Source organism: Alexandromys fortis, unplaced genomic scaffold (genome assembly GCF_014885135.2).
Source record: "Alexandromys fortis isolate MF-2015 unplaced genomic scaffold, M_Fortis_MF-2015_v1.1 scaffold_6, whole genome shotgun sequence".
Taxonomy (NCBI): domain Eukaryota; kingdom Metazoa; phylum Chordata; class Mammalia; order Rodentia; family Cricetidae; genus Alexandromys; species Alexandromys fortis.
In genome coordinates, this window is record NW_026067902.1 from 20,043,778 (window position 1) to 20,064,110 (window position 20,333).

At 47.5% G+C, this 20,333-nt stretch overlaps 1 protein-coding gene across 2 annotated transcripts; it reads right to left on the reverse strand.

Moving 5' to 3' along the window:
• Nucleotides 1-793: 793 nt before the first annotated feature.
• Knstrn (kinetochore localized astrin (SPAG5) binding protein) lies at nucleotides 794-15,733 on the reverse strand. 2 transcript variants are annotated; one of them, XM_050134471.1, is made up of 10 exons: nucleotides 15,525-15,733; nucleotides 15,332-15,423; nucleotides 11,787-11,913; nucleotides 9,921-9,968; nucleotides 8,559-8,664; nucleotides 8,295-8,388; nucleotides 6,456-6,511; nucleotides 4,179-4,253; nucleotides 2,058-2,195; nucleotides 794-1,916 (listed from the first exon to the last, which is right to left on the reverse strand). In XM_050134471.1, the coding sequence occupies exons 1-9, from the start codon at nucleotides 15,731-15,733 to the stop codon at nucleotides 2,064-2,066; spliced, it is 939 nt and encodes a 312-aa protein (XP_049990428.1). In that variant the 3' UTR covers nucleotides 794-1,916; nucleotides 2,058-2,063. The 2 variants fall into 2 exon arrangements, with proteins under 2 accessions (XP_049990428.1, XP_049990427.1); XM_050134470.1 differs by having other exon boundaries at nucleotides 797-2,195.
• Nucleotides 15,734-20,333: the final 4,600 nt, after the last annotated feature.

Sequence of the window (20,333 nt, forward strand, 5' to 3'; positions counted from 1 at the left end):
CTGGAGAGGAAGCGAGGCTCCCCTACGTGACAGCACCCTCTCCTAAGAAGGAAACTGTCTTTTCTGCCAGATGTCAACTGCAAATTTGAGCAGACAGTTATTTAAACAGAACATCCTGAAAATGGGCAAAGGAAAACATTACCCTTTAACTGGTTAAGAGCATTTATTTAGGCCAGTCAGTGGTGGTGCATGCCTTTAATCCCAGCACTCAAGAGGCAGAGACAGGCGAATCTCTGTGAGTTCGAGGCCAGCTTGTTCTGCAGAGTAACTCCAGCCAGGGCTATTACACAGAGAAACCTTGCCTTTAAAAAAAAAAAAAAACCTTCCAAAACAAAACAAATCCAAAAACAAAAAGACACTATTTATGACATACGTAATTAACAATGAAGTTGTTTTAGCTATTTAGCCCTTTTAAGTTGACCTGTGGTGTGTGTGTCTGCTTTTGTTTAGCTGGTGGAAAAACACATGGAAGACAGGTAAAACAACAATAATCAAAAAACCTGCTCTTCTGCAGCCCAGAACTCATGGTCCAGTATGAGTTCTGATAGAGACAAGAGTGGAATACAATACTTAAGACTGCTCCTAAGACGGTGCGGGTCACCTGCTCCCATGCAGGCTCCCGTTGGCATGTCCTTTGATCACTTCATGCACAAGCACAGCATACTCCCGTGACACTGTGTCCACTGTGTCCATCCCTCAGCTGAATTCTGCACACCATTCAGGACTTCACCATAGTCTTGGAAGGATCACAAAGGAACCCAGAATACATTGCTCTATAGCCGTGCCTCCTGGCGTCCCACCTTGCACGGTGAATGTGTGTTGCTTTACCTACTGTGTGATGGTCCTTATTTGTGCCTTTATGTTACAAACCATTTAACACATTTGAAAAAGAAAGAAAAAAAGTATGGACATTACTTGGCTTCACTGGAGATGGTGGACTGTGGGCAGCCATAGTGATTTTGAAGGATTTATTAGGCAAGTTTGGTGAAGACAGTGGAAGGCACAAAACAGCAGGAGATAGCTAAAGCAAAGCTGGTATATTTCTGTTAAGAAAGAAAACATGGCGACACTTTTGGTGACCTTAAGGGGAGGCTACCATGGGTGCCAGGCCGTGGGCCACAGAGACCATAGGCCCTGTGGGATGAGGCTCTGGTTGGCTGTGGTAGATAAACCACTGACAAACAGAAGAGCAAAGGCAGCAACTGGCCACACACCCAGCGACTAGAGCCTGGCACACACTGCACAGACGCAGAAGCAACAACCCTGGGAGGCAAGGGGCTGTCACAGCAGTAACGGGTGGAGGAAAAATACTGCGTGAATCAGAGCACCAGTGTGCTCAACTCCTGTATCTAGGCTGTGCTACTTAATCCTTCCTCCTTCCCCTTTCCTCATTGTTTGACAGGATCTCTGCAGCCTGGGTTAACCTCTAACCCAAGGCAATCCTCTTGCCTCAGCTTCCCAAGTCCTATGATTATAGACATAAGCCACTACACTGGGCTATTTTCATTCCTCAGTCAGTCAGAACATTAATACTCACATAAGCATTTATTTCAAAAGCAGTACTTAAAAAGCTCCAAGTGCTATGTGTTTCAGGTAGGTGTTACTTTGTATACTTCTACCCCATTTATTAAGCCAGAAACTTCAGGGATTTCAAGTTCGTAAATTCAGCTCAACCAGATGGACAAAGGGGACAGCATGGCTCCCAGTGACAGCTCCCATAGAGTACATGTGCTGTCATATGAGGGCTTTCTTCCCATGATTCCGAGGCAGAGCCTCTAGATTCTCCAAGGTGGCTGGTTTAGCATCCTGGTTCTAAGGGTCGGTGCTCTGCCATGCACGAGGTGGAGTCAAGCTTCCAGGTCCCTATCTTGCAGGTCTCCATTAGCAATTTGTGAGGCTCAGGTGAGCTGGGCAATCTGAAGGTGGGGAGTCTGCTTAAGGAGGAGCCCCAATCCGCATCCACCGCCCTCAACTGCAGCAGGTCTTCTCTATAAGGGATGGTGAGTCCTTGAAGGTGACTGGAGTTTACCCCAGGAAGAAGCCATCTAGCCACTTGCCTTGTATTACATTTCTAAAAGCTGCTCCATTTCCTCCAGGACTATTGTGAAGTCACTGGCTTGGTCCTTACATAAGGTTTGCTGCTCCAGGAACTGCATCCTTTCTTCTTCTTTCAGCTTCAACTTCACCTTCAGGGCCTGAGAGGGAAGGCATTTCAAAAGAAAACACATCAAACTCTAGCCTCACAGAAAGTCAGCACCGGACCAGAATTAACACCTGTGTCGCATAGAGGACGACATCACATTTCCACCTTGGGATTTATCTGTGCTGGTTTGGGGAATTTGTTCACCCCTGTATTTAAAATGGAGCAATGAAATCCTCTATATCTCCTGCCCGTGGTATATCTAGGCAATCTAAAGCTGTCTAGATCCAACAATCTCTAAGACAGGGTCTTACCTTGTAGATCAGGCTTCAAACTTAAAGATCCTCCTGCCTATGTGATAAAAGGTGTGTGCCACCATGCCTGGCTTCTCCACTGTGCCTGGCTTCTCCACCATACCTGGCTTTTAAGGGTTTTTCTTTTTAATTTGTGTGTGTATGTGTGTGTGTGCACACATACGTGTGTGTACTTTGGATGCCCATGGTGAGAAGAAACCCCTAGAGCTGAAGTTACAGAGTTCTGAGCTGTGGGAAACAGAACCTGGGACCTTGGCAAGAGCAGCAAGCACTTTCAAGTGCCGAGCCGTCTCTCTAGCCCTGGGATCCGGATGTCTTGCCCAGGTCTCTGGACATAAGCTTTCTAGCATAGATTTCACACAGTCTCAACTTTGAGCAGCCTACTGTGTGAAACCACTAGAGGTGTGGAGATCCCTCCTCTCCCCTTATCCCTGGGAACATTTCTGAGTCCTTAGGAACAAAAAAAAAAAAAAACCAAAAAAACAAACAAACAAAACAAACAAACAAAACTGTGGAGGAAAAGAATCCAAAACAGAAACTGATTGAGTACAAACTCCGGGAATTTCATTAGCAATGACACACCAGTGGTTTCTTACTGGTGACAATGTGTGAGGACAGTGTGAGGTGTTATTCTTAGGGGAACTGGATTTTCTGGATCATCTGCGCAACTTTTCGATAAATCTAAACTAACTTTAAAGGAGTTTATTCAGAACAAGCAGGAGCCAATCATGGGGGAGGTGGAATAGTCCAATGGGTAAAGGTGTTTGCCATCAAGCCTGAGCTGAGTCTCATGTGCTGTGTATGGACCCACACACAACAGACATACATACGTACACATACACTCATGCATAACGAATCTATGAAGGCAGGGGGAACTGGAGATGCCTCTGCAGTTGGAACCCCCTGCTTTTCCAGACAACCAGAGTTCAGTTTTTAGAGCCCATGTTAGTCAGCTCACAATACTCTAAACTCCAGCTCCAGGGGATCTGATGCCACCTATGTCTTCCGTGGGTGCCTGTACAATATGAGGCACACATTCACACTGACACACACACACAAATAAAAATAAACGTGAAAAATAAAAAAATAAAGAGCCAGATATGATGGCTCACACCCATAACCCAGCACTTCAAGGGCTGAGGGAGGAAGACTGCTCTGAATTCAAGACCAATCTGGGACACATCAAAGACTCTATCAAAAGAGAAGAAAAGAAGAGCTGGGCGATGGTGGTGCACACCTTTAGTCCCAGCATGCAGGAGGCAGAGGCAGGTAGATCTTTGTGAGTTCGAGGCTAGACTGGTCTACAAAGCAAGTTCCAGGGCAATCAAGGCTGTTACACAGAGAAACCCTGTCTCAAAATAAATAAATAAATAAATAAATAAATAAACAGAAAAAAAGAAAGGAAGAAAGGAAAAGAAGAGAAAAAGAAGAAGGAAGGACAAACTAAAGAGATGGCTCAACAGTTAAGTGGCTGCTCTTGCAGAGGACCCAGGTTCAGTTCCCAGGACCCAGCACGACAGCTCACAACTGCACATAACTCCCGTTCCAGGGGATCCATGCCCTCTTTTGACCTTTGTGGGCACTGTTTCTCATGTGCTGTACCTACATACATACACTTAGGCAAAATAAACCTAAAAATGATAACAGAAAACTAGAAAGCACTATTCCCCACCTACAAACTGTGGGAGAAACGACAGCACCGCCTTGGGGTGGGTCTGTCTTACCTGTAGCTCCTCCATCTGCTTCTTGGCAGTTTCATTGAAAACCTTCAGTTCATTCTGCAACGTTTCCAGCAGCCGCTGAAAGCAAAGCAGAATATCAAGAGTTGAGCTGGACTCACAGCTGGGAAGCAGAGACAGGGAGAACTCTGAGTTCAAGGCCAGCCTGGGCTACACAGGGAATTCCCGGATAATGGGGACGATGAACTGAGACCCTACTTAAAAAGTTAGGGGCAGGGGAACGAGAAGACAGAAACATACACTCAGACAGAGGGATAGGAATTAGATGGTGGCCACCATCCTTCCCATTCAGGACACGAGCACTGCCTGACCATGTCAGGATCTCCCTTTGAGAAACCCAGCTCACCAGTGAGCCAAATTACGAATGGGTGCTGCTCTTAGGAATTGTTCCTCTGTACCATGGAGGAGTCCAGACAGACAGACGCCTTTATCTAGAGTGATAAAATCCCTATGTTCTCCTCAACACCCCATCACTTATCCAGGCAATTCCAACAGTCCAGGCCCAAGAAGCTTGGTTTCTTACTACAGGTCCCCTCCTTGAGATATCAAATTTATCTGCTACAATGTGCCCTGTTCTGCATGGACCTCAGGAGCAAACCACAGCAGACTCAAAGGGAAGCCAGGGTGGCTTTCTCGGCTAGCACTGTGACAACTGACCTTCCTGGAGAAGAGATCAGACGAGTTTGGAAGTCTTTATGCCCAGATAAATTACCTTCCTTTAGGCAAGGGGCCAAAAGGAAATTCTGAATTCAGTCAAGCTAGGCCTTGGCATTATAGTGTTCTCAGCAATGGAATAGGGGAGACACCTGATGAAGTGTAGGTCTCTACATGAGTTCTCCATATCAAAGATTTGTGTATACGCGTGCATGTGTGGTGTGTTTGAAGTACTGGAGTCAACCTGAAATGCCACGCATTCTAGGCAAGACTTACCACTGATTCCTCTTAGAAGGGTTTGTGTGGGTGGTGTATGTATGTGTTCCTGAGGCATATGCACACATACATGCAGCTACAAATACAGTGGAGGCCACAGATTGACATTTCATATTTGTTTTCCACTTAAAAAATTATTTTTATTATTATCATTTATTATTGTGTGTGCATGCCACAGCATGTATGTAGGCCATGGGACAACTCTGGAGTGGGTTCTCTTCATCTACCTTTCCCTTCCAGAGACCAAGCTCAAGTGGCAATGTTTGTACAGCAAGGTTCTTAATCGGCCATCTTAACCAACCATCTTAAGTCACCTGCCCAGCCTTCCCCCAGCCTTTTAAAACATTTACTTATTTAATATGGCCGAGAACACATGTGCATGCACTATGACACACACGTGGAGGCTGATGGCAACTTAGGGGAATGGTTTTTGTCCTCCCATCATGTGGTTCTGGGCATCTAGTTCAGGCTGTGAGGCTTGTAGCAGCATCTTTCCCCTGAGCCACCTCAACAGCTCTCTACTTTTTAAAGCATTTATTTACATGTGGGAGCGGGGATAATCCATGCCACCTGTGGAGGTCGGAGGACAACCTGAAGGAGCCGGTCCAGGGCCTGAACTCAGGCGTCAGGCTTGGCGGCGAGCACCTTGCCCTGCTAGCCCATCTTGCAGGCCTGTCTCTACTTTATTTTTTGAGACAGGGTCTCAGGTTAATCAAGGCTGGCAGGACAAGGAGCTCCAGCTTTTATGTGGGTGCTGAGGAGCTAAACTTGGGTCCTCCTGTTTGTGTGTACTGTACTGTACCGTACTGACTGAGCCCTCCTCGGCCCCATTCTGGGTTTCAGTTCTGTTTCCGGGTCAGAGCCACTTATATCTGTCTCCCTGTGAGGGGTAAAACATGCCCTAAGAACACACTCCATTGCTCTGTTGTCATGGACAACCGAAGCAAACACCTTAAAATCTGCAGAGCATGAAGCAGAGATCTTAGTCCTGCTGGGTGACAGACCAGCCTGACTCCTTGTTAAAAGCCATCTTGTTACAAGATCAAAATAAGTTCATGCCTACTTTCGGTAAAACTTGGATTTGATTGGGTCTTGCCCTATTTCCTGGAATCTGACATGTCTCACAGTTTTTTGGGGGGGCTATATAAACCCCACTTTCACCTACGTGCAATGCTATTTTCTCAAACACTCTGTTAGAGAGATAGTCGGGTCTGACAGAAAATAAAGGTTGCTTAATTTGACCAAGGACATTGGTAATGTATTTACTCTCATTTGGTGGAATCAACACCGGGCCCTGGATGAAGGCCTGCCCATCTCCTCCCTTGCCCTCACCATGGAGTCCGTGTGATCTGTTGTAGGTTCCCGCTGTGATGCCAGGGTCTCGCTGCCTAAAATGGATGGAAACAACAAAGTCAGCCTCACATAGGAACTACACTTTAACCAGAGGGGAAGTAGCTCTCCATGGACAGACAGTACATGCGCATTTCTGAGGGAAGCCTCTCCAATGCCTGTTCCTGGAAGCTCTCCCCTGACTGTGTCTCCCACCCAGAGTTGCAAATGGCCAGAGTCTATTCTGTTCTGCTTCTTTTTGGAGAAACTTTGTCCAAAGGAATGCATGTGTTTTCATTTTGTTTACAATATACAAAATTACAAAAAAATCTTTTAGGCCTTAAAAGTCATTATCTTTGGTAACTGTAGTAGTTTGAGAATGGCCCCCATAGGCTCATATAATTGAATGCTTAGTTACCAGAGAGTGATACTGTTTAAGAAGGATTAAGAGGTATGGCCTTGTTGGAAGAATTGAGTTACTGAAGTGGGCTTTGAGGTCTCAGAAGCCCATGCCAGGCCTAGTCTCCCTCTCCCTCCCTCTCTCGGCCCACAGATCAGGATGTAGCTAGCTCTCAGCTACTGCTCCAGTGCTGCCTCAATGCCACCATCCATCCTTCCATGATAGGGGCTCAGCATCTGAAACTGTAAGCAAGCCCCCAGTTACTTCCTTTTATTATACGGATTGCCTCAGCCACAGTGCCCCGTGCCAGCACTGACCTGTGACTAAGACAGTCAGTGCACAGACAGGAGAAACGGGGCTGGCTGCGGTGCTCCCTGCCTCCAACTCCAGTACCTAGGAGGCTGAGGCAGGGAGAGTCAGTGTTCAAGGTCAGCCTGGGTTACCTGGTAAAGCCTCGTCAAACCCTGCTTCCCCCACAAAACCTATTCTATTACCAGGGGATTCAATACCTTCTTCTGGACTGGGGCACCAGGTACACATGGGGTGCACATACGTATACATGTATGCAAAACACGCATACACATAAAATAAAGTCTTAAAGAAAGAAGAACAGGGCTGGGAGGTGGTGGCACATGCCTTTAATCCCAGCACTTGGGAGGCAAAGGTAGGCAGATCTGTGAGTTTGAGGCCAGCCTGGGCTACAAAGTAAGTTCCAGGAAAGTCAGGGCATTACATAGAGAAATCTTAATTTGAAAAACAAACAAACAAAAAGAAAAACAAAAAAACTCCCCCACATGTCCTATACCCCCAAATAGACCCTAAACTGGGTCCGGGGTGTTAAGTGCTGGCACAAGGCAGGCCCCGGGTTCCATCTCTAGCACAGAGTCAGCATTCCTTAATTCAAAGAGGCCCAAGTCCCTTTCCTGGGCAGTTTCTGGCTCTTCAGTGCAGTCTGAGGGTATCTCATAGTCTCTGGACAAATTCTCTTCTTGGGGAGGTACTGAGGATAGAACCCAGGGCCTCCCATGTCCTAGGCGCATGCCCTTTCACTGAGCTATACCCTATCCATGGGTCACACTGCAGGATAGGAAGCCAACTCAGGAACCACGGAGACAGAATTCTCTCCTCTCACCTGAGCAAGGTAGCTTGCGGCCCTGGGAAAGAAACAGCGTTTCTGGTCTCTTTGCTAGCTTACACCTGCTGACACTGAGTGCGTGGAGCAGCACTCAGCTGAGAAGGAGAGCTGTCTCTCTATAGTCACCGGAAACCCTGTTAGTCAGGCAGAAGCGGACATTTCCTAAGAACATCAAGAAACACTCAGAGATCTTTAGGGCTTGGCTAAGCAGCTCCTGCACTCGCAGGACAAAGATCCCATGCTGCCAACGTAGCTCCAGGAAGGGCACTTGTGCTGAGTCCAGAAGGCAGCTGTGTGCGCCTCTTACCTGGGTTGAGGCCTCTGCTCTCCAAGATTGCTAAGCAGTTATCCTGAAACTTCTCCAGCAGCTCCACTTTCTGGGTCAGGTCCTTCAGTTCTCCCTACGGAGCGGAGTGGCAGCCAACAATCAGGAGCCGTCCTGCACACAGCAGGCCTTCTATAGCAGGAGCCGGCTCCTTTAGCCTGCAGTGGTCAGCTTGCTCCCAGCCAGCAGGAGTCCACCTGCATCACCCGGGGCAGCTGATGAGTCAGAACTGGGTGGGCTTCTTACCTGCGTCTCCATCAACTTCTGGTGTAACTGCTTGTTGACGGCCTCCAGGAGCTGGTTTTTATCCTTTAGTTCCTCCTCTGGTTTTTGCTTATTCAGTGGTTTGTAGCTAAAAGTTGTAGAAATATGATGGGTAAAGGTTTAGGAGTACATGCTATTGACTTATTCAAACGAATTCCAATCCTGGCTTCCTGACAGTGACCTGTAACCGGAGTCCATTTCCTCATTTCCAGAATTTAGACAATACCTCCATTTCATAACATTCCTATAAGACAGAGAATCCATGGACAATGCTTAGCCTCAACAGCTGTCATCCTAAATAGTAAACCTTTACTGTGAAGGTCTTGAGTTTTCAGAAACGTGTGTGTGTGTGTGTGTGTGTGTGTGTGTGTGTGTGTGTGTGTGTGTGTATGTGCATGCAGAGGTCAGAGCAGAATTTCAGGATCTGCTCTCCATTCCATTCCCTTGAGACAGATCTCTTCCTGAATATGAAGCTTGCCGAGACCATCAGTCAATAAGTTCCCAAGGTCTACCTGATTCCTCCTAAATCTGCAGCTGTGGCAGGTGTGGCCCCGTCCAGCTTTTTACAAGGGCGCTGGGGATTCTAACCCAGGCCCTCTTGGTGATTGTGCAGCAAGCGCTCTTACCCGCTGAGCGCCCCAGCCCAAAATGTTTTGTGTGTGAGGGAGAGTGTGTATGATTTTTAAACAGGCTTCCCCTGTGTCATGGTTAGGGGTTCTATTGCTGTGATAAAACACTATGACCAAAGCAGTCTGGGGAGGGAAGGGTTTATTGGGCTTATGCTCCCAGATCATTGTTCATCGCTGAAGGAAGTCAGGGCAGGATCCTGGAGGCCGGAGCTGATGCAGACGCCATGGAGGTGTGCTGCTTACACGGCTGCTCTGTCTGCTTTCCTACAGAACCCGGGACCCGCAGCCCAGACACAACCCCACCCACATGGGCTCTGCCCTCCTCCAGGCCTGTTTTCAGGTGAGGTCCCCGCTCCAGTGACTCTAGCCTGTGTTGTCAATATAAAGCTAGCTAGCACACTCTACAACCTGGTTGGCCTGGAATGCAGCCCAGGATGGCCTTGAACTTGTGGCAATCCTGCCTGTTTTCCAAGTACTTCTATTACAGGCATAATCCAACATATCTAGAAAGAAGCTGTTTTTTGCGGGGAGGGGTGCTACAGGACATCATGTCACACATGAATCCCAAGATTGTGTTATTTCCTGGAAAAACCTGTTTCTGGTTGTGGTGTGGCTCAGCTCTAGCACACACCTTCAATCCAAGAGCTTTCTGCTCGAATACTGTAGACAGGATTAAACAAGCAGGCACCTCCACCCTCAGTCTGCCCCCGCTCACCCCTTCCTGATGTTCTTCCTGCTAGCAGGCTCTGCAACTCTCACGTGCCTGTGGAAGCAAAATCAACGCCAATCAGAGAACCACAGTGCTAGGTGCTACGATCACTGCCGTTTGGACTCCTGAGCCCCCTGCCTCAGCCTCTCCAGTGCTGGGATTACAGGTGTGTGCTACCATACCTGGTTTAAGAGATTCGAGCTGCGAAGGAAAGAACCAAAGAGTACATCCAAGTAAACAGCACAGGCTGAAGGCCCATATGTTATGGGATATTTGTACATTGTGTGAGAATGTATTGCTGTGATTGGTGTAATAAAAACCTAAGTAGCTAGGCAGGGGATATAGGAGGGACTTCCAGGTAGGGAAAGAGAGAAACTGGGAGGAGGAATCTAGGTGTGCGATTTCGCCAGCAGACTCGGAGCAAGTCGGATGTGCTGCACTAAGATGGTAAGGGAGCCAAGAAATCCAGGTTAATGAAGTTGTAAGAGCTAGTTGTGTAGAAGCCTCGGCCAAGGCCAAGCATCCATCATTAATACAAAGTCTCTGGGTCATTATTATTCGCAGGCTGGCCTGATTAGAAAGCTTGCTGCACCGCATGCTGGTTTCAGCCTGTGTGGGGAGGAGGCTTTTATTAAGGAAAGGGGCCTTAATCACACCAACAACCGAGAGACCTGAGCATGCTTCAGATACCATAGCCACCTCATGTCAACCACACCTATCTGGCAGAGGATCATGGTCACACACATGGATCCTGGGGCTGGAGTCTGCTCAGACTGTGAGTAAGGCTCCCAGCCAGCTCCAGCTGTCAGCAGCTGCCAGGTGCTGTTGCTGTAGTTGGAGCCAGTGTGGCAGAGGGAGGTGCGGCTTTAGAAGGATCAGGATCGATAGAGGGCCTCACAAACAGCTCAGGAATCCCATTTTGTTTGCATGAGACAAGGGCTCCCATATTCTTTTTCTTTTAAATTTTAAATTTAAATTTTAAATTTTTTTTGGGGAGATGGAGTGTTCTTTCTTTGTTTATTAATTTAATTTATTTATATTTTCAATTTTTTTTTTCAAGACAGGGGTTCTCTGTAGCTTTGGAGCCTGTCCTGAAACTAGCTTTTGTAGAACTCGAACTCATAGAGATCCGCCTGCCTCTGCTTCCTGAGTGCTGGTATTAAAGGTGTGTGCCACCAGTACCCAGCTTATTTATTTATATTTTCTATGTCTCCATGTACACCTGCACGGCAGATGAGGGCACTAGATCTCATTACTGATGGTTGTGGGACACCATGCAGTTGCTGGGAATTGAACTCAGGACCTTTGGAAGAAGAACAGCCAATGCTCTTAACCTCTGAGCCATCTCTCCAGCCCCAGGAAGGAATATTTTGAGACAGGGTCTCACTGTGTCTCTCTCTGTCTTTCCTGAAACTCACTATGTAGACCAGGCTGGCCTCAAACTCATAGATATACAACTGCCTCTGCCTTCTAAGCACTGGGATTAAGCAGTGCACCACTATGCCCAGCTTTACTTCTATTTATGTGTATGAGTGTTTTGTCTATAGGCACAGATGGGCATCTACTATGTCAACAGAAGTCAAAAAGGACGTTAGAGCCCCTAGGACTGGGTTAGGGATGGTTGTGACCTACTGTGTGGGTACTCGGAACCAAGCCAGGGTCCTCTGAAAGAGCCACAAGTGCTGAGTCATCTTCTCAGCCTCCATTTTAAAATTTTTGGTGTTCAGCAGTTTTAGAAAGATCAGTCTCTCCCTGTTCCTCCCCGTCTCGCTGGAGTCACCCCAGGCTGTTGCACAAGCACTCTGGCACTGAGCTCCACCCCCTAGCTCTGGTGAGATGTTCTAACACCAGATGCCAACGATCTGCTCTTACCCATTCTCGCGTCTCGGTTTGGTGACTTTTGTAACGTCAGGGTCTGACCCTCCTGGATGAAGATGTCTAAAGGCATCAGCTTCTTTGGACTTAATAGGTAGCTTAGAAGTAGTTCGAGTTTGTGCATCTGAAAGGGAGAACAGGAGTGAACCACAGCATCACGCACCAGCGCTGCCTCCCGATGCCACACAGAGCCTCCCTGCGAGCGGTCAGAAGCCTTGCTTCCATACTGTCCATTTCAGTCTAGGCATAGAGGCTGTTTCCAAATGAAAGGACTCTACTAATTGGCCTTAGAGGCTAAGATTCTTTTTTAGCTTTTGGATATGGTTATTACTCTATCTCTGAGTGGCCTTGAACTCATATGTAGAGACCTTGTGACGTACAGTGATCCTCCTGCCTCTGCTTCCAAATGCTGGGATTGAAGGTGTGCGCCACCACACACCATTGAAAGTTCATCACGAGTGACAGCTTAGCGGACCTGACGATATGTCAAACTGACAGCTACAGGTTTGTGAACGCGGAGGTCGACAGAGACAAAGAGCTGGAGGAAAGGCTGAGATAGTGGGGAGAACCCAGCTGGAACTGACCGGTCTCAGAATGGGGGTAGGTTCCCACACCCGTTCTCCCCAGACAACATCTAGCTGCTGCTGACTTTCACCCAAATGTCCTCCTAACCACTCGGAGACATCTTTATGTCCAGGTACCTAGTAAAGGATCTGGCATTCGACCAAAGTTCAAGAACCAACAAGTGACTTAGACGGAACGTATCAGCTGTACACTGTTTCCCTGCCCTCACTGTTGTGAGCGATTTCCTCTCCTCTTCCCTGGGCCAGGTCCAGCCCTTCCACAACGCTTTTACTGTCAATCCCTTCTTAAACCTAAGAGGTTTCCATTTGGCAAGCCTGCTGATCTCCCTACTGGGTCAGGCTGGGTAACCATCAATCCTACCATACATGTCCTTTAGCATACATGTCACACTAACATTTACATGTCACAGAACCTGTCATGCCCCACCCCCAAGCTTTTCTATTTCTCTTCAGTTCAGGGGTTTCTAGATTATACTAACTTCACTTTGTTCATTGTAAAATGGCTCCTTTAAGCCATATTAATTAGCTGGGCGGTGGTGGCTCACGCCTTTTATCCCAGCACTCGGGAGGCAGAGGCAGGCAGATCTCTGTGAGTTCGAGGCCAGCCTGGTCTACAAGAGTTAGTTCCAGGACAGGTTCCAAAGCCACAGAGAAACCCTGTCTCGAAAAAACCAAAAAAAGAGAAAAAGCAAAAAAAAAAAAAGCCTTACTAATTAAATAATTAAGTTGAAGAAATGAGGTATAAAGTGCTGGATCATATTGCAGGGTACTTTGTATTTAATAAAAAATTTATTCAAATACCTTGCTACATAATAATTTGGAGTAAGTACATACTCCCCCAGGTTGACACATTTTGTTTATAGGTACAATTTACAGCACCTGAATTCGAGTTTCAATATTCGTAACACTATGCAAATATTAAATGGGTTCTTAGGAGTTATCTTTTAGGAAAAAGAGGTTACTTTGTGCTACTATCTTGTCTGATCTCAAGTAGTAGTAACTTAAATATAATAATATATCTAGTCCATGTAAAAGAGTTCATAGGAAATTGGAAAAAAAAAACAAATTAATTGCAATCAGCTCCAACAATCTGAGCCCTGAGGGTTGCACTGTAGGAAAAAAGTCGGAATTCAAAGATTGTCTCCTAGAAAGGAGGCACTAAGGAGAATTGGATGGCTGATGTAAAGAACACGTCAAACTTGTTTATTCAAACCCCTCCCCGAAAAGGTCTCGCTGTATAGCCCTGGCCTGTAACTCACTATATAGAGCAGGCTGGCCTCGAACACATGCCCATCCTGCTGCCTCTGCCTCCAGACTGCGGGCACGAGAGGTGTGATCCCCCCTCCCCCCGCTTCATTCTATAGCTTTCTAGTTTTCCCTTGTTGGTGGAGACCGCCTAGAAACCTTACAACTGTCCCGGAACATGTGCTCGAGAAGCTGGGACAGGCCTTACAAGCGGAGATATGAAAACCTGGGGTTGGCAAGGAAGGCTGGTCACTGCCAGCCATCCAGGGCCACTGTGAGGGAGAGGACAAGGCCACAGAGGTCTCTGAGGGATGCTTTGAGGAAAACAGGGCAAAGAGGATAAAATCCTTTGAGCCTGGTAGAAAAGCCATTTTATCTCAGAGACCAATCCTGCTGCCACGGCTCTTCAACCAGCTGCCTGGAATTACTTGCGGAGTGATGGTAAAGGCTGCTCCGAAATCCCTCCCTACAGCTGCTGGTTCTGGGCCCCCTTCCATGCTATAGTCTTTACATTAGGCAGCACAGCCACTACAGATGCCACCAGATGACTCTCGACCACAAGAACATCAACACACACCAAGATGGAAAGGCAACTACAAATTGTTTAGGTCATGCTCCCTCCTCTCGGGGTTCTCGGGAACTCCGGCTAGGATGGGTCCTTCTCTCTTGCTCTACTCAGCATAGGAGAACAAGGAAGGAATCGTGTGTTTGCTCCCCACTATCCTCCTCCTCCAAATGATTCTCTTCTCTGACAACAAAGCCACCCCTGCAAGACAACCAACCCTAATCTGGAAATAAAAAGGATAATTGCATAAGAAGCGATTTCTGGGGCTGGAGATGGCTCAGCAGTCAAAAGTCTACTTTTGCAGAGGACTGAAGTTTGTTCCAGGACCCACACCAGGAATTTAACTCCAGCCCCAGGGGGATCAAGACCCCAGACCTCCCTTGGGCACCTATATTTATGTGCACAAGCGCCCCGCCCCGCCCTGCCCATTTAAAAAAAATAATGTCTTTGCAACAGAGTTCTAGAGAGGCAGGTGTGGTGGGAATGAGCCTTCAATTTCAGCATTCAGGTGCTGAAGTAGGAAGGCTGCGGCAAGTTAACGTTACTAAGGGCTACGTAGTGAAAACCTAGCTTAAAAAAGGGAATGAAAGGGGGCTGGAGAGATGGCTCAGCGGTTAAGAGCATTGCCTGCTCTTCCAAAGGTCCTGAGTTCAATTCCCAGCAACCACATGGTGGCTCACAACCATCTGAAATGAGGTCTGGTGCCCTCTTCTGGCCTTCAGGCATACACACAGAAAGAATATTGTATACATAATAAATAAATAAATATTTAAAAAAAAAAAGGGAATGAAAAGTGAGGCATTGGGCATGGTGGCACATACCTTTAATTCCAGCACCCAGGAGGTAGAGGCCAGCCTGGCTTACATAACGAGTTCCCCACCACCACGACATCACACAAAAAAAGCTATTCCTAAACAACCACCAACAATTTGAATCTAACTGGTAAACGCAGAAGGGGGTGGGGCCGGGGGGGTCAGGAACGGGGACTCTCTTAAATTTTGTTCGCCTAAGCATACACAGCCTGGCTTGGGGTGAGGCGCAGGCAGTTGTCAGAGCTAACCGAACGCCGCCCCAACACACACAGATTTCGATCCTCTACTCCTAGCATAGTCCACGGAGCCCCGGCCGGTGGCGGCGTGGACACCCACCTGCGGGCAGGCCGCCGCTCGCCATCGAGTTGGGCTGCGCGTCGCACACCGTTTTAGCACTGGCCATCGTAGCCGGGTGGCTCGGCTGGGCCCTGGAAGGTGCAAGGTGGATCATTAGCAGCGCCGGAGCCCCGCCACGCCAGCCGACCCACCCGCACCCACGCTGCCCAGCCAGGGGCCCGCAGAGCCAAACCCCGGCGCCAGCCGCTCCAGCCCGCAGTCCTCTTCGTTCCCTTTCAAAAGTTGCTCCGCAGTAACCGCCCAGCCCTCGGCTGAGTCTGCCGCCACGCTTTCAAAAGGAAACTTCCGGGGGCTGGGCGAGAGGGGGCGTGGCTCCGAGTCTGTAGGCCGCCCTGTTGTACGGAAGACTTTCTCCTGCACCGGGGCCTCGGGAGCCGCCATGCTGTACGGAAGGCTCGAGCCACGCTGCCCGAACCAGCGGGTCAAGGCCCGGCCTGGGATGCACTGGGCAGGCTTGAATGGGGCTAGTGAGCCACTGTGTCATGTTCCTGGCTGGAGGCGGAAACGTGAACGCTCTTAGTGTCTAAGTCACAATCCTCTTTATTTGTTTTTGATTGTTAAGGATCCTGTCAGGAGTACAGGTGACCTGATTAAAAACTACCAGAAACCGGGTGAAGAATGGCAAAACTTTTTTAAGGGTTACCGGTGGGCTGAAATACCTAACAAACCTGCATCGGGATTTAACTATAAATTTAAGTTACTTAGCCGCATGGTGGTGGCGCACACCTTTAATCCTAGCGCTCAGGAGGCAGAGGCAGGCAGGAGGCTCTCTGTGAGTTCAAGGCCAACCTGGTCCACAGAGCGAGTTCCGGGACAGGCTCCAAAGCCACAGAGAAACCCTGTCTCAGAAAACAAAACAAAACAAACAAACAAAAAAGAAATTAAAGTTACTCATACGAAACAAGGTAGAGTTCTTAGTCATTTCATAAACACATTGGAAAAAACACACGCACTGAAGGAGCAGCTGCGATGTAAGGACACTAAGAGGTGGATAGATTAGGGACAGCAAATACCAGGATTGACTTTAGCGCTGCCGAGTTTACGTCCAGGAAAGACACTGAACAGATAATCGCCAGGATGTGTTTACCGTCCATGGTGAGAGAGTGAAGGAAAACCACAAAAAGCTTTGAGAGAAAACCCAGGAGCAGTTTAAAATTGGGGAAAACAGTTTAAACTGGGAGGATCGAGGCCCTGGGGGTTCACAGCTGTAATCCCAGCACTCAGGAGGCTGCCACTGGGAGACTTACTTATAAATGCTCAGCTGTTAGCTTAGACTTGTTTTTAGCCAGCTCTTATTGTCGTAAAAGTAAATCTGCTGGCCTGGCCTGTCACCTGGGTACCCTGTCCTTTTCAGAGACAAATCCCGCCCACTTCCAATGGCCCCTTCCCATGAAAGGCAAGGAATCTCCCACCTCCTCCCCAGCTGTCTCTGTCTGTCCTTCTGAAGAGGCACCTTCTCTCTCCCTTCCCTTTCTTCCTTCTCTTCTGTCCCCTCTCTTTCTCCCCACCCCCCATAAACCCTTACTCTTATGTTGTTCCCAATACCCACTAAATAAACTCTATACCCGAGTTCTCTCTGCATGGTGTGTCTGTCTAGTCTTCCACCCGCCCGGGGACCCGCACGGCCTCGGGTCGCCCACATCATGAATGATAACGACCTCACTGCCATCTTGACCAAGGGCAGGCCAGGTAACCCAGCGGCCATCTTTACTGAGGTACCCCTTGCCTCGTCTCACCATTTACTTACGTTTATGTCTCTAAATTCCTGACTCTGTTACATGTGTGTTTTGCACAGTGGCATGCTTTTGGTAGGGCCCACCGGAGCATCCACCTCTCCCGAATCCTGTTTAATATATGTGTGTATGTTTGCATGTGACTTTTGAGTTTATTTTAGGTGTGAACATGAGTTAGCTTTAATGCTGTGTGTATGTGTGTATAAAAGTTAAATTCAACTGTGTGTATCTGTACATGTACCTATTGTTAAAAATGTTCTAAGTAGTCCAAGTCCTAATGAGCTGTGTTCATTAAATCTCATTCCAGACTAAAAAAAGCAGTAAGTAAATATTTCAAATTGGTATGTGCTGGAGAGATGGCTCAGAGATTAAGAGCACTGGCTGTTCTTCCAAAGGACCTGAGTTCAATTCCCAGCAACCACATGGTGGCTCACAGCCGCAAGTATAAATTTCACCTGTTAAGTTAAAAACCAGTACAGTCAAGCTTGGACCCCGCTCTCCAGACAGATCTGATACTGAGGTCATCTATATCCAGTAAATAGCCCTCGAGTGCTCAGAGATCTGGGGAATGTGGCATTTAAATGTTTAATTATTAAAAGACTTTTCATAACAGAGAGACAGGTTGGTTTCTAACAGGGGGAACCCCTTCTCCTCCAAAGAAGACGGAAGACAAATGGGCATAGAATGGGCACAGAGCCATGTTCATCGGTAATTTGCTTCATCAGGTGAAGGTGCTAACCACTGGCAAACTGTCTTTCATCTAAATCCCTGAAGATCTCCAGACAGTGGACAGAATCGCTGGTCTAGCTGATTAGGTCAAGGTAGGCCTGTCTTCCTACAGATTTCCTACCCCACAGGATCTTCTAAAACCTGCGCTAAACAGCAGAAGACAAACACAGTCCTAATGCCCTTGCCCTCGACGACCATGGAGGACCCTGAGGAGTGGCTCTAGGGAGCCAATGGAGTAAGTTCTCTGACATTTTTTAAATCAATAACTCAAGTAAAATTTTATCCTTCTCAAAGATCTCTAATGCAGTTTGACAGCTGAGAGGTTTCGTCAGTTTAAAAGGACAACCTCACCAAAAAAATTTCAGTATAACTCCTTACTATGTTCTAATAAAGGGTGTTTTACGACATACAAATGCAAGTTATTAAGGTCTGAGGACAAGTGCAAGTTACCACATTTCTCTCTCATGTTGTCATTCATAGTTTTTTTTTTTTAAATATTTATTTATTTATTATGTATACANCTGTCTGGGTATATGCCTGCAGGCCAGAAGAGGGCACCAGACCTCATTACAGATGGTTGTGAGCCACCATGTGGTTGCCGGGAACTGAACTCAGGATCTTTGGAAGAGCAGGCAATGCTCTTAACCACTGAGCCATCTCTCCAGCGCCCTGTCATTCACAGTTTTAATAATATCAGTAAAATGCTGATAAGCTACGAATCAAACTCTGGCAGCGTACTACCACTACTGAAAGATTTTAAATTCTCTTGTCATTTTCTAAAGATATTCTTCATTGTGCAAAAACATCTGTCACAGTCATTCTGGCATAAATATGCTGCTGTGTATACAATGTATGTGTCTAAAACTTACGTTTTCAAAACCTCAAAGAATTCTTGTGAGTTCCAGGGAGCCAAATTGAAGGATTCATCTTAAACAGGCTGGATACAACCCTCTCAATTCCCTGGTCCTGAAAAACTCTTTTCTTCCTAAACTTAACTTTGTCCTCTCCCCTGTCAGTAACTTGCCAGGTCCAAGAGACACCGGGCAGTTCTACACCAAAAATCCCAGACAGGAGTAAAGCTACCCCAGGATGTGACCAGCACCCAGATTTCTCAGGCACCCCAAGAAAGACTTTGACGCCAACAAATAGCAGGAAGCAGACTTGAGAACATCCCAATACCCTCAACCTGCCATGCCTAACTCCTTGCCTTTTGATTATAAGAGAAAGGTGGGAATGTTGTAAAAGTAAATCTGCTGGCCTGGCCTGTCACCTGGGGTACCCTGTCCCTTAAAGAGACAAGCCCCGCCCACTCCCAATCTCCCCATTCCTGCGGAGGCAAGCAGATCTATCTTTCCCTCTTCTGAAGAGGCAGCTTTTGTCTCTTTCTTCTCTTCTGCCCCCCTCTTATCTCCTCCCTTCTCCCCCATAACCCCTTACTCTTCCCAATACCCACTAAATAAACTGTGTACCCTAGCTCTCTCTGCATGGTGTATCTGTCTGTCTCCCACCCGCCAGGGTCACCCACTGCCACCCATCGTGGGACCGACCTCGGGTCGCCTGCACCATGAATGATAACACTTATAACTTAAATTAACCCATTTCTATTAATCTATGTGCTGCCTGAGGCTCGTTTACCTCATCTACATATTTCCTACCCTGCTCCGCATCTCCTGGCATCTCTCGAGACTCTGCCCTTCTTCTCCTGAGTTCTCCTAGTGTGGCTCTCCCACCCAGTCTCTTCCTGCCCGGCTATAGGCCAGTCAGCTCTGTGTTAGCCAATGAGAGTGATACATATTTACAGTGAGCAAAGGTTGCTCCACAGGAATTTAGGTGTGTTTGAATCGGGGAAGAGGAGAGTTAGTGAGACTCGTGAACACTGAGAAGTGCTAAGTTCTAAGGTAAAAATGAGTCTTTCTCTTAATGAAGCTGAAAGATAGGAGAAATGTACAGAAAAAACTGGGGGATAAGAATTAAAGTGGAGCTGGGCAGTGGTGGCGCACACCTTTAATCCCAGCACTGGGGAGGCAGAGGCAGGCGGATCTCTGTGAGTTTGAGGCCAACCTGGTCTACAAGAGCGAGTTCCAGGACAGGCTCCAAAGCTACAGAGAAACCCTGTCTTAAAAAAAAAAAAATTAAAGTGGGCTGGTTATGGTACTAAGAGACCTAGGCCCCTACACAAACCTGAAAGGCTCGACTCTAAGCCCCAACCCAGTGAAAGAAACACACCCTGAAAACAGGACCAGAGTTAGGGGAAGAGACACTTTGTACCCAAACCTAGAGATGGAGAAAAGTCCCAGGACCCTGAAACCAGGACCAAAAAAACCACACTAAGCCCCTAGATCCAGAGCATACTAAAGATATTTGCCCTGGGTGCAAAAAGGTAAATAGAAACAGTTTGGCCCCAGAAGCAGAGCCATCTCTGCCACTGACACAAAACCAGCCAATCCGTGAACAGGGAAAACTGACCAATCGCTGAGCCCCTAGAGGCTTGGCCTTCCCTTCAGGCAGGGACAGTTGGG